General features: G+C 35.0%; 1 protein-coding gene across 2 annotated transcripts; it reads left to right on the forward strand.

Annotated features, from left to right (window-relative positions):
• Positions 1-410: 410 nt before the first annotated feature.
• On the forward strand, positions 411-13,239 carry LOC110451594 (uncharacterized protein KIAA0895-like). Of its 2 annotated transcripts, XM_021499712.1 has the most exons (8): positions 411-560; positions 1,604-2,060; positions 2,683-2,833; positions 3,278-3,446; positions 5,802-5,969; positions 6,622-6,905; positions 10,853-10,891; positions 11,410-13,239. In XM_021499712.1, exons 2-8 carry the CDS (start codon positions 1,648-1,650, stop codon positions 11,446-11,448), a joined length of 1,263 nt encoding a protein of 420 aa, XP_021355387.1. In that variant the 5' UTR covers positions 411-560; positions 1,604-1,647; the 3' UTR covers positions 11,449-13,239. The 2 variants fall into 2 exon arrangements, with proteins under 2 accessions (XP_021355387.1, XP_021355388.1); XM_021499713.1 differs by lacking the exon at positions 10,853-10,891.
• Positions 13,240-13,880: the final 641 nt, after the last annotated feature.

Here is a 13,880-nt window from a genome sequence, read left to right on the forward strand (position 1 = left end):
CCGTGCTCCGCCCCATCAAAAATACTTGAAGTAAGATAATCTGTTGTTTCTCATATATTGATATCGATACATTATAGTACTAAGCCTATGACTAGATATAGCCTTGCAAATATTCGATATGTTGAGCAAGGGAGGGAGGGGGAGTATGAACCATAAGCACATATAAGCATATATAAGCATACATAGTTCTTGTGCTAATTTCTGCCAATACATTAAATATGTGGTTAAAGTATTATAAAGTGACATAAAAGAAGGCGATGCGCTCGATTTAATCAGGATATTTAAATATTAATTTGTTTTACAAATTGCTAAATGTAACCATTCGGAATGTTTCTAGACTCATCCCATGGTGTAAGCTAAACCACCAATAACAATGGTTTCCGGTACTTGTGACGTAACAAAGCTTCTTAGATACCTGTGTATTTAGACATGGCGGACACTCGGCGGTGCCTGTGTAGTCGATCAGAAGTTGCTTGCCTTTGACGTGATCATCACGGCAGAACAACAGACGACACATGGGCATCTGCCGCAAAAAGAAAGCGTACCGGTAGAACAACAAAGTAAGTCACTTTCGCTTGTAAATTGCTAAAGCTAACTCGCTGAGAACCTGAGACATTTTGCAGATATTTCACTTTCGTTCCTTCCTAAAATGTTAGTAGGGCTACCGTAATCAGGTAACTTATGTACTTGGCGTTATTTATGTTTGAGAGTGGCTAATATCGTGAATAAGTGAGGTAAGGTTTATAAATGTTATCTATAACTGCATATTCACAGTGTGTCCATGTTGCTATATGGTACCATATATGTAACATATAACCAAGAGCCTCTGGGTTATGTTACCCTAAGCAGAGGTCATGGGTGCCTAATATTATAATTCTTGATCAGCACTGACAGCGACTATATTGTGTCGTACAGTGTACGGCGGTATCGACGGAGGAAGGAAAAAAGATGCAGATGAATCTATATTTTACATATATTTGCTTCCATATTTATTAATACTGAAAGAAACAAATGTTTAAACTTTGTATGTTATGTTTAACTTAAGAAAATAATTCATATGTACCTGAATATCTCGGGTCTAATTTCAGGCTCAGCAAATTTATTCCTCTAGTTTTGTTCTGTTTGATGTCATTGATAAAGGTCAGTCTTTAAAGCCTGCATGAAATTACTGAGCTAGAGGTAGGACATCCTCGATATCCAGGGGGTACGCTCACGTACGCTCTCTGCACCCCTGCAATATGTCATAGAAAAATTGAAGGCTCAGTGTGCACCACCTTGTTGATGAGACTAGAAGACTAGTTTGAGCCTTTGATATACATCAAAAGAATCTTGCGGTGGTGTAATGGTAAAAATTGACTTACTTTGAAGTCAGGTGTTGCCCCTTTGTAATCTTCAAAGGACAGCTATCAGCCTAGCGATTTGTCAGTTTGTTTTACCTGAGACCAATCAAACAGCTATCTTTATGCCTTCAATTTTGCTATGACATATATTCCAGGGGTGCAGATAGCGTAAGTGAGCATAACCCCTGGGTATCGAGGATGGAGGTAAGATGTTTTCCTATTACATGTACAAGCTAATATTATTATTTTTATTATAATTTCAGGAGAGAAGCTGAACAAAAGCCTTCAGTTATATGCATCAGAAGGGATGACCAGAAAAGATAAACATAAAGATAAAGGCCAGAAAACTAAAATAAAATTCTTAGAACAGCAGCCTTTGAAGTTTACAGGTGCAATATGTCCGTTAAACCTTGAGGAGCAAAGAGAACGCTTCCTCAAGCATGGCAAACTGCCACAATTTATCCTCAAAGGATCAGAGGATGAAATTGAGCTGTTGTACCATAAGGCCAAAAATCAAATTCGGTTTGATTTGTTTGGTGAAGCGGAATATATATTGAAGTCAGTGAAGGAGAAGTTTGGTGATGCGGAGAAATACTTAAGCAAGCAGTATGGAGAGAGAATCACAAAAGAGCGGGCGACGGAACTCCTCCAGGATTATATAAAAGAAAACAACCTTGATGGGGCCATGAGTATAATTTGGTGCAATGATATGGCAGCCAGGTAAAAAGATTTGTTTTGATGTCATAAATTTGGGGATTCAATTTAGCATGAAAACAAGGACCAAAATAATCTATTCCATCAATTCCACTAACAGAAATCTTTTGTGTGAGATAAAACAAAAATGCACAAAACCTGAAGTTTAAAACCTTGGGAATAGAGCAATATTTGTAGAGGTTGAGTGGCCAGTCATTTCAACCACACGTGGAATAACCACTGTGGTTACAGGATGAGCCGTTATACTACTCCTAAAGCTATATAAATTACTGTATTTCAAAATCCTATTTTATTTATAGGAAACATTATTAGGTATGTATATTTTTGCATGCAGTGATAAAATTGCATGCAAGTCTGGAGTTTAGGCTTAAATTCATAGAGAAAATACTGAAATTCAACATGGTGGACCAATAGTTTTAACAATACAGTGGAAAAGTACTCATAAAAATGAACTTGGATAGATTATTATTGTTTCAAGGAGATTATATAGGATTTGTCAATTTGTTAATTTACCTTGTTTTTTAAACAGAAAGATAACAGTGTGAACACATTTCAGATTGACAGTGCACATTGTACATGCATTCTGCTTTTGCATTCCTCTGTTTGATCAATATTGTGTACATTTTAGTGCACGGATGATGTGGGTCGGTCCTAATGTGAAATCTAATAAGCCTGAGGCCAGGAACTTCTCCTTTTGGATAAGGAACTCCACCGACAACGTGTACATCACAGAACTTGGGATTCGATGTCTGGCCAACCACGAGATCGGCACCCATTTTGTATCCTTTAATGAATTGTTCCATCATGTCATATTTGTTTTCTTGCTTTCTAAGAGAAAGTGCATCAGTACAGCGGCCACAAAACATTAAAATGAAATGAAAACTAAATTAATTCTAAAGCCACTCTGGTCTCTGTGGAGTATAACAAATAGATAGAGAGGTAGAGTTTTTTTTAAATATTATAATAAACAATTGAGATTTTTTTATAAACTTAATATTTTAAAATAAATTGGCATGATAGGCATTTTTGCATACATGTATCAATGGCAATAATATTTTGGGGGGAAAAAGTGGATGTATATTAATATTTTACTGTTAATTTGCTGTGCTGAGTTCTGATTTGTCATGTGGAATCATTGAAATTTTATGGGTACTTTATCTCTTGATGGTGCACTCATTCTAAAGGAAAATTCACAAATTATGATTCCTTGATAGAGGTTCTAGTTTCGTGCCTTCAATGACGGCCTCCAGCCGTGGTATAGTGACCGTCGGAGGTTTGGTATCAAGGGTATGGGCAGTCTGGAACACATGCGAGCAGAGGAAGGATTAGCAGCCATACATACTATTCTGGAGGCCAAGGAGCGCTTCCTGTGGGGGCCTGCCATGTTGTATTGTAAGTCCTATGACATTTAATATTTCACTTGTTTTTAAATCGCCCATCATCAGATGGTTGGCTGGGACCCTGCGACTGTGGTCCATGGTCCTTGGTCCATCAGTCCATCGTCTGTCCTTAAACAATTCTTGTTATCACTATTTCTAAGAAAGTGGTGGAGGAATCATTTTCAAATTGAATACATGTATGTAAGTCTCCTGTGGTCTCAAATTGTGCATGTTTACATTTTACTGTTATGCAATTCTTATACAATATTATTTGCCATAGTGGCAAATAACATATGACATTACATGGTTTAAGGTAATGTACATGATTCCCATTTAGGATTTTGTACATGGGAATGGGTTGTAGTATCTTTAAGGAAAAAGATAAGGGAAGAAAGCAAAAGATCATCTTTTCAGATCTGATAAAGATCATTTCATGGTTGGTGCCAAGATCCTTCTAGGATCTCATATACAACATTAAGGATGTTTATCCTGCCCAAGAAATGCTTCTTATGGGTTGTGTAGGGACTTGCCATGTTGTATCGAAGTCCTATGTCAAGACTTCACTTGTGTTTTACAATAACTAGGATGTTTATCACACATGGTCAAGATGATATGCAATGTAATAACTGATAATAATATTTAACATTTTTATAAGACTTAATCTCAACATAATCAAGCATTACTAACAAGAGGAATTTTGAAGAGTTTTATGTGGTTAAAGGGGCATCACGGTGAAGTAACTTTATTTTTTGTCTTTTTTTCACATACTACATAAACATATCAAGTGAGACTCCTTATGGAAAGTAACGATCGGATTTGGCTGAAGTAGATTCATAAAAATGATAAAATCTAAGAAAATCTTTCTACCTGTCTGACCAACGTTTTGTTCAGGGATTTCCCTCTACTAGCGCATGCGCATAGCACACCATTTCTTTGTAAACAAAATGACTGGCCGTGTGAAGTAAGCGAAAGAAAAGTGTTGTACCGTGTCAGCTACGAAACGAAAAGTTGCCAAATGGTCAAAAGATAGCGTAAGGAGTACGTTACGGAATCATTATTGCAGGTGGGCAGTATTCAAAGGAGAAAATAACTGCCGTAGCAGTTAGTACGGTGCATGTATTCTTCCGGATAGCCGGTTAAGCTGAAATGGAATCGACAGAAATGCTAGCGCTGTTTATGTTATGAATAAATATCTAAAACTATTAAGCTCGCTAGTATCTTTGTCTGAGTTTGAACACAGATGAACTTAGTTTAATATGTTAATGGGCATGTATTGGAGAGAGTTTACTTTGTGTTTCTATAATTATACAGTGGTTTATGCGAAAGGAAGGGATAAGTGACTGGTTAGTTTGATTTTTCCATGAGGCCCTCCAAGGGATAACTGTTGTGATGGCCCACGGCGTATTTTCTGGGTCACCGAGATACGTGTTATCGAAGTCCGTGGATTTACATAATTTATAATATTACCGGGTTCAATAAAATGGTATGATTTAATTATATTGCTGAATTAAACGATTATTTTTGTTTTTACATGCAAGATTTAAATTAGTACTAATATGAATACCCGGCCTCCTCTGCCCCGGCAATATATAAAAAAAAAATCAGAAAGGTTTGTCCCTTGGTGTAGGGAAGGTGTTTAGCCCCGTACCATCTGTACCGGCCACATTCCGGTACTAAATTCAATATATATTTAAATATATCTACTTTATGTTTATGTCTATTATCATTGTTGACATTTAATTGTAAATGTATGACGGGAGAAGGCTGTGATAAATTGTAAAAACGTGTGCCCCATCCCTTGTTTAATTTTATTGGCAACAAATTTTTGTTTAAAGCTTAATAAATTTAAATTCTGAACATTGGCAAGTGTGCAATTAACTTCTAATGATGAATAATTACTGTTCAATAAGTTTGAATACGGACTTAGAAATCACATTACTTGGTTTCATAGTGCGGTAAGAAGTTGCTGTTGCCTGACGGCCCCTCTCTGGGGGCCCCTTTGGAAACCGTTTCATCTCGCTCGCACCACTTGTGCACGCGTACGTGTTTACTGCCTAGTCGGGTGACGTTATCGGCGCTATTTTTAGTAGGGCTTTCCCGAACAATTCAAGTGGTCAAACTGGACATTTGGAATGGACTATGAATATGGGGATAGCGAGGTAACATAAGTGGAAGTGCATACAATACATACATTCATTAAAAAAAAAACGCCTTTTCACGTGATGTCCCTTTAACAAGTTGGCTCTACACCTTTGAAATTTAACATTTTTGATATAGTTACTGGTGAGGTGACATTACAAGGAACAATGCAGTGATGTCTAATTAAATGTTTGATGTGCAGTACAATGTTGATCTTTGTCTGATACAGATACTGCCTGTAAAGCCAGTGGAATGTCATTCAAACAGCTCTTTGACCACTTGGGGACGTTTATATCCAGTAAAGAACAGCGATGGAAGTACTGTATGAGGGTGAAGCGAGGTCTTGTGGACCCCAATGATATTGGAGGCTATGGAAAAGATCAATGCTACTTTGAAGGTTAATAATAGAACACAGTTTTGCAGCTTATCATATAGACACATCTACAGGTATACAAATTAAAAATGAAACTTCAAAAGTGCTCAATATGTTTCATATCTTCTCGCCACTTAACAACCTCAGTGCACATCAAGTGAAGTAGATTTAAAAGTTTAAAAATTATCAATGTCCTCGTTATTCTGTATGTATAAAATATGAAATTTGTCGGTGAAGACCGAATCATGCAATGTGGACACCATTCAATACAGTAGAACCACTGGGAACTATAGAATGACCCTTTCTCTCCCATATTTGTTGGTATAATAATACCACATACTTTATACCTGTGTATGGAGAGGCTGGGTCAGGCTACAAGTCCCTGTGAGTAAAACTTGTCCGAGAGATTTCTTTTAATAGGATACACTACATGCTTTGATTCAAAAGCTGCTTCTACATATATTCAGGACTTAAAATTATTTAACTCGTTCACTCCTAAAATTTCATGATGGACTATTCAAACCTTTGAATTGGAAGAGTTCAAATGTGCCTTCAGGGGTGAATGAGTTAAATATCAATTGCGATTCAAAGAGGGCTAGGTATTAGGCTCAAGAGATTTAATTATGTATCGACAGAAGAAGTGATCATTTCACATTTTTTTATGTCATTGTTTCAGGTGCTGTTGACATCCTGAGGAATGCAGATAGCATTGACTTCGGTGTGATGATGAGCGGAAAGATCTGTCCTGATGAAATTTCAAGATGTAAGCGAGTCGCACGTCTTGACTGCCTTCGTGTGCCAGCTTTTCTGAAGAACGAAAAGAAGTATAAAAAACAGCTTCAGTCCATTGCTAATCTCAATGGTCTAAATCAAGTCCACCCCAAGAGTTCGCCCCCAACTGCATACATTCAAAGGCTCAAGAGGGGCAGGCGTATTGGACCAGCCAGCGGTAGTGGAAAGGTGAGGAAAAAGGGAAAAAGGGGATTGAAGGTCTTTCTTCAAGGTGGTTCTTTGAGCTCAGCGAATGACTCAGAATCATCTGAGAGTGAGGTTGAAAGTAGCAAGCACAGTGTTGTTAACGCACCTGTTGTACACGACAAAAATTCTGTATCAGTAAACACCATACCTGCTGCTGGTCAAGTAAACAGTGACGAGGGGGACGTTAAAGATCCTCGGGTCGACAGTGGTATTGTGTGTGATACAGGGTTTCACCCAGGAATCGAGGCACTTGACAAAGTAGCATTTCAAAGATTCACAGATGGCAATTCGGAAGACTTCATTGATGATAGCTGCAGTATTCATGATAATGCCGATTTTATTACTCCCATTCAAACATTAGAAATCTCAAGAAGTGGGACATTTGTGTCCAATTCAAATGTCAGTAGTGAGAAACCATGTGCAGAATCACATGACCAAAACCCAAAGTCACATTACCATGACACTGAATCACATGACCTAGATACACTCACTCCAGTTTCATCTGATTTAAAGCAAAATAAGCAATTTGTGGCATCAGAGGCTACTTCTAGTTTGACTGATTGTACTGATAATGACCAACCAAAGACGGCTGAGTCAAGTGATTCTGGTGGTAAACCAATCCTGGTGCCGCCACCTTTACTGACAAATGCAAACTCCAAACAATCTCCATTAGCTCCCATTTCAACACACCTGACAAGGCCAGTACACACCTCAGTTAATCCACTCCCTATCAGATTCACACACGGCCAAGACAAACCTCTATTAAAGACTCAGAAATCAACAACTGATCTGAACTCTCAGTTGACGGCTTTATCAAGGCCACTTTCCCCTCTTAACCCAATACCAACCAGATGCAAATCTGATCTGATACAAATTTCAACACACATCCCAAGGGAAAATTCAAACCTAAATCCAATAGTGACACACCAGCTTCGGTCCCTTCCTGAGCTTCCTTATGTCCGACCTACCAAGTCATCAGCGGTAACGGCTCCAAATATAGCTGAAACACACAGTATACCTCTTGTGCCAACATTCAGCTCCTCTGAAACTGACAATATCATAAGTGTACCCAGTAAGAGCACTCTTTCTATGGAAAATGTTTCACACCAAAGTGGCCAGTCCGCTGGTGCATACAGTATCAGTTCATTAGATAGCTGCCTAGAGAGATCTCGGTCCGGAAACACTGATAAACGACTTCCAAGGTCAAAGTTCAACCACAAATGGGGTGTAGCAAGTTACAGCACAGACAAATCTACTACTATTGTGGTGGATGATGATGATGATGATGATGATGTGGAATACCAACGATCCGAGTCAAAAAGCAAAAAGCGTGCGGAGGTAAACCTTCCTCATTTATCTATGCAGTGGCATGCCTCTGGTTTTTCTGGTCCCACTGACATTGGTGTGTCTGGCTTTCATCCTAAAATGACCAATCAAAAACATGACTTTCACACTCATTCTAGCCAAGTTTCATCTGAACTATCATCATTTGAATTTCCTTCAAATAACAAAACTAATGTTGAACTCTCTTCTGGACCGAATGTCGTCGAATTTGGTCCAGAAAGATTCATTTACCCACAGTCGAGCAATAGACGTTTTAAAGATCTGACAAGTTCAGACACTCATATATCTCAGTTATCTGTATGTGTTCCACATTCTCCAAGTGCCTCGGTTCCTAGAGCATTTCCACCATTTAATCTTCATAGAGCTCAGTCATCAGCAAATCGCCTTAGCCTGCGAGCCCGTGTGATAGCCAAGCAAGTGAATACATAGCTAGATCAAAAAATAGATTTGAATATTTTTTCACAAGTTTGTCTTAGAAACACCAAAACTGGCATCGTAACACCAGTAAATTTATTGAAATTAATTCTGGTGGTTTTTTTTTAGTTTTTATGCTTTCAACTTTTCCATGACTAACAGTTTGGCATTTCTAGGATGAAATTTTTCCTTATCACAATTATACATTTATTCGAACATGTGCCTGTCAACCATTTTGTATTGAACTTCGTAAAGATAAATCAATGTACAAATTTTACATTGTATCTATTTATGTTACATTTTGTCACAGGCATAAATGTAGTTAAATAATGAAAAAAGTGTTTCGGCTAAATTGTACTATTATAATCAGAATGTCTTCCAGGTTTGGATTATCATGATCTAGTCAGTTTTTCGTAGTATACAATTTGTGTTATGTTTTCATCATAGGCCAGATGTTTCATTTGTTATCTATTCTTAGATTTTGTTTACAACATTAGAATTTTATTTGTTTTTGTTTTGTTTTACTCCCTAGTGCCTTACATTTTGTTAAAGTTAACTGAAAGATGCAGGTATTTGAACTGCCGTTCCATGTCATATAATGATTGTCAAAACTTAGATAGATCTGATATTACTTAAGTTTAAACATGTAATCCTAATTAGTTTTTACATCATAAACATTATTTTTTATTAATCATGATTATGATATATTGTTATAATACTGTGATGATTGGTCATATTTGTATCAAGTGAAATTCTCATATCATGCTTCAATAAACAGAGGTATGGTAGTGTAATGCATAAAGAGTGCCATATTTTTTATGAATATTCACCATATTCAGCCAAACTGATTGTATTGCTATGATGACAGATTTAGATTTGCTATGCTGTGATTTTTCTGGAAGTGTTAGATGTCTAAATTTCTTGAGATTTGATGCTGTGACAAAGGAAATGTATACATTTTATAATACATGAATATATATTTTCCTGAAAATATCTGTTAAATTAGACCAGGATGCACAAGGTACTGTGGTCTTTGTTATATACATATATAGATCTATGTTGTTATGTTATTGTAGTACAAATTGGCTGTTGGTTCTTGTGATGGTATAGAACCGGTAAGAAATATTATCTCTAACTCTGTATCAAGTCATATACTTGCCGATTCCATGCTTTTGATTTTTTTTTTCAATTTCAAATCATCATCTGCTATTACCTCCCCTTTTCTTTATATCCTAATTTTAGTCCTTATCTCCCTTTCATATTGCTTGTAGAATCTTCTCAAACACCATCTGCAATTTTTCTTTTACTTTCTTAGTTACAAATGTGTTTCAAAGTCAAACAACTTCCCTTTTGGTTATGGACTATGTCACTACAGGCTCCTGAGTAAACCCTGATTTAATCAATACACCATGGCCTAGGTGTGTTGGATAATATCGATTGATTTCACACCTGTGTTTGAATCGAATGGCCACTCTGCCCTTAAAGTTCAATCTTAAACTCCATCATGGCTATTAATTGTACTATCATCAGCCTTATATGTTTATAGCACTACTCAAGTCTGAGATTTATATTTCTTTAGAAAAGAGGTGCCAATTTAATTGATTCAAACATGAGTGATAAATCTAATTCTGTATATAACTTAACTATATTATGCTTATTCTTTTTAACAACAAAACTTAAACCAATCATATTTGAGAAAAAAAGTAGGTAAATACTATTTTTTTTCAAAGTTTTGGAAATGCAATATAATACATCTGTGTAGTACATGTACATACACAAAAACAATTAATCAACAGCATTAACTAAAATAAGTCATTAATCTGACAAGCTTCAACTTGATTACCTCATTCACCCCTGAAGACACATTTGAACTCTTCCTATTCAAAGGTTGAAATATTTTATTATGAAATTTCAGGGGTGAATGAGTTAAAGTTTCAATTAAAATAGTTAACATAGATAAATATATATATTTTCTTTTCAGTTTTTAGATTTTGTTTCTAAATGTAGTTCTTTTTTTATCAATTATTTTTAGTTGTAGCAAATTGCATTACAAGCTTTTGTTAGTAAAAAAAAACTCTGGGAAGTTCCAATGACTTTTTGAAGAAAAGGGAGACAACTGTTACCATTTGAATTGAAGAATTTCTGTATTATTTTGAAATATTTTTCATCAGGACTGGGACTACAGTGGATACAGTGAAAGTTCAGATAAGGTAAAATGTGCGAGCTGTCCTCTCCTACTGTATATACAGTGGGAGTACAGCTCTCATACAAGTAAAGTTTGGAACATAACTCAGGGTGATTTACATAGCGAGAAAAGAAACTATAGTCTTGCTTCATAACTCTTGGTGATGCTGCTTTTATTTGTTTGCTCGGTTTGTTTGTGATATGTATGTTGAATATTTCCTTTTTCATGAGAAAAAAGTAATGGCGTATTCTTTGGGACTTTGATCAATATTTGCTAACTCTAGCTTCAAGTAATGTTCCATCTTTCCATATATATTTTTTTAAACAGAAACATTAACAAGTGAAAAAATATTTTTAGACAGAATCCCAAAAATTACGGCCAGATTGTTTGTGTAATTTTCAGTTAAATAATCTATAGCATGTTGATAAATATCACTATCTAATGCACTAAAGCACTTTGCACTCGTTCACTTTCAATTTTCAAATTGTCTTAAAACTATTCTGCTTCATTCAATACAGCCTTTGACTTTTGTTTCTCTTTCAGAAGATAAGCTGTTGGCCCCTACGCATTATTTGCAAGTAGTCAATTAGCCTGCATGCTTTGTAATATCCCGAGTTGTCTTACAGTGCCATCACAACCCATGTATGGCGTGGACTTCTTATTAACATTATGGGATGTACCAATATGCCGAAGATTTGTCGTAGCATTGCTGTGAAGGCAAAATTGTAAAATCAAACATATTGATGTGCCAAACACTTAGTAAAGTATTACTAACGAGATAATCGCTAGATCGACGTTATTGATTTGCCAAATTTAATTATAGAATTGCTAAAGAGATTACATTTATTAGAAATCACTATTTTTTGCACTCTGTTATAAAATGGGCTTTCAACTGTGTCAAGTTTTATCTAGAAAAATATTTTGCCAAACTTTAGTTGACACTACGTAAGTGCTAATGTTAATATGTCAAGAATTGTTGGTTAGTTATTTCTACTATTTTTTTAGTTTTTCTGAAATAAAAACTATCGCCCCTATTTTGATGATTTTGGATTTTTTCGACCTGGTAATCAGAATTATTACAAGCAAAGTACCACAATATGCATTATGCATCAATTTTTATTTCAATTTCTCATCGGTCCTGGATACTAACACTTTTGAAAGTATTCATATATGTTAATTAATGTAGAATAGTAGATATGTAGATCTTTTAAAAAGGACTGGTTTCAAATGGTTTAATAACACCACATACTTTTAGTAAAAGGATTAACACTTATTCAAGGAGATAAAATATTATAACATTAAAATATATTATTCATTTCTAGATATTGAATTGTTATTTAAAAAAATAGGTTTATTGATTACTTCAAACAACGATGTATTTTTCAGGATGCAGGATCGGTACCTAGACGCAGTGGTTTTTCGAAATCTAAACACGACGCAGGACTTATGCCACCGTCTTTAAAATTAGTACAATCTACTTTACAGGACGCAGGTCTTGTCCCCCCTCCATATAGAGGGAGCAAGCTCTCCTGGCGCTCCTCCCTCTTCAAACGCATGTGTGACGGAAGTGAAGGGAAAATAACAACATAATAATTGCATCAAATAACCTTTTATTATTAATAACAAAAATCTGGCATTGAATAAAAAAAAACCACTCACTAAATTGGTAAATATTTTTTTCAAATAGTAATGATTTTATTATTGAGGAGAAACCTATGTTCACTCATAACTAACGAAGTTTGTAAGATTATATATTACCTTGCACATTATACTTGTGATTTTGTGCAAGAGTTACCTCCCTTACACATTACTCCTGTGATTTGTGTTAAGAGTTATGCTCCTTACCTAACCTAACCATTCAGAATTAATCAGCTGATATCAATGCCTACATTCTTGTGTACTTTTTAAATACATAAAAAAAAGTTACATATATGTGTTTTGATTAATCTAGTCTGAATAATTATTCACCAGTTTGACATGTTCGTTTGAAGTATAACTCTTTTGAGAAGAAGGTTTGTGTCACAGTAAGATAATATATAACCTTAGGTGAGGAAACCCCTAACAAAAATAAATTTATATCCGGGTATATACATGTATCTAGCCATATTAATCCATAAGTTGCAAGTTACATGTATAGATATCATAAAAAAAACCCGATATCATATTAAAAATGACAGCTGATTTACAGGCAATCAAACAATTCAAACAATCATTCATGATTGAAAATTCATCAAGCAAGTAGTCTTATCAGTGAGATTGTATAGACGACACTGCCTCAATGGAGCAGATGATCACTGATTAAATCATCTTAAATTCAATATTAATCAATTTTAAACTTGCCAAAGAAATTCCTATATGATATATATTTATTTAAATCAGTTTTATAGTACCAGTGCTAATATTAATAATTATTATAATAATAATGTTATATATTTACCCCTGTCATCATAATGACATATTAATGATATTTCATTGCCAAACACTTACATTGTAGACTGAAAAAGAAGGGGTAATCAAATAGTTTTATGACATACATTTATTTGTATTTAACCAAAGACTTAATATATGTTAATTTATTAAACATTCTTATTTTTTTTATTTTATTTTTTTTCATATACATGTAAAACATTAATAATGTTAATATTTGTTTACTAATATATATTGAGGGTAAACGATGTAGTGCCAAGCATTATTTATATATATATTCCTTTACTCATAAAAAAAAAGAATCTCAGTTATAAAATTCCAACTATTAAAAGATACTAATAGTGACGGTATGAATCAGTAATTTGATGGGTGCATGTTTTGTTACATCTCTTTGAACTTTGTTCTGGTTTAAATTTCTCTGACAACTGATTTAACAGTCTAACACATATTTTTTCCTATTTTGGTGTAGATAGTGAAAAATAATGCAAATTAAAATACTCTGCAGATTTTCTTACGAATGGTTTGTATAATCACTTTTGAGATATAACTGCTTGTATCAGTTTCTTTTTCCCCCCAAGCCTTTGCTC

Source organism: Mizuhopecten yessoensis, unplaced genomic scaffold, assembly GCF_002113885.1.
Source record: "Mizuhopecten yessoensis strain PY_sf001 unplaced genomic scaffold, ASM211388v2 scaffold6135_1, whole genome shotgun sequence".
NCBI classification, from domain to species: domain Eukaryota; kingdom Metazoa; phylum Mollusca; class Bivalvia; order Pectinida; family Pectinidae; genus Mizuhopecten; species Mizuhopecten yessoensis.

Excerpts from the sequence above, each read along its gene's own strand:
- LOC110451594 (XM_021499712.1), top strand. The coding sequence starts at position 1,648 with ATGACCAGAAAAGATAAACATAAAGATAAAGGCCAGAAAACTAAAATA. Across the intron at positions 2,834-3,277 it reads ACGAGATCGGCACCCATTTT|TTTCGTGCCTTCAATGACGG; the intron begins GTATCCTTTAAT and ends TAGAGGTTCTAG. Across the intron at positions 5,970-6,621 it reads AGATCAATGCTACTTTGAAG|GTGCTGTTGACATCCTGAGG; the intron begins GTTAATAATAGA and ends TCATTGTTTCAG.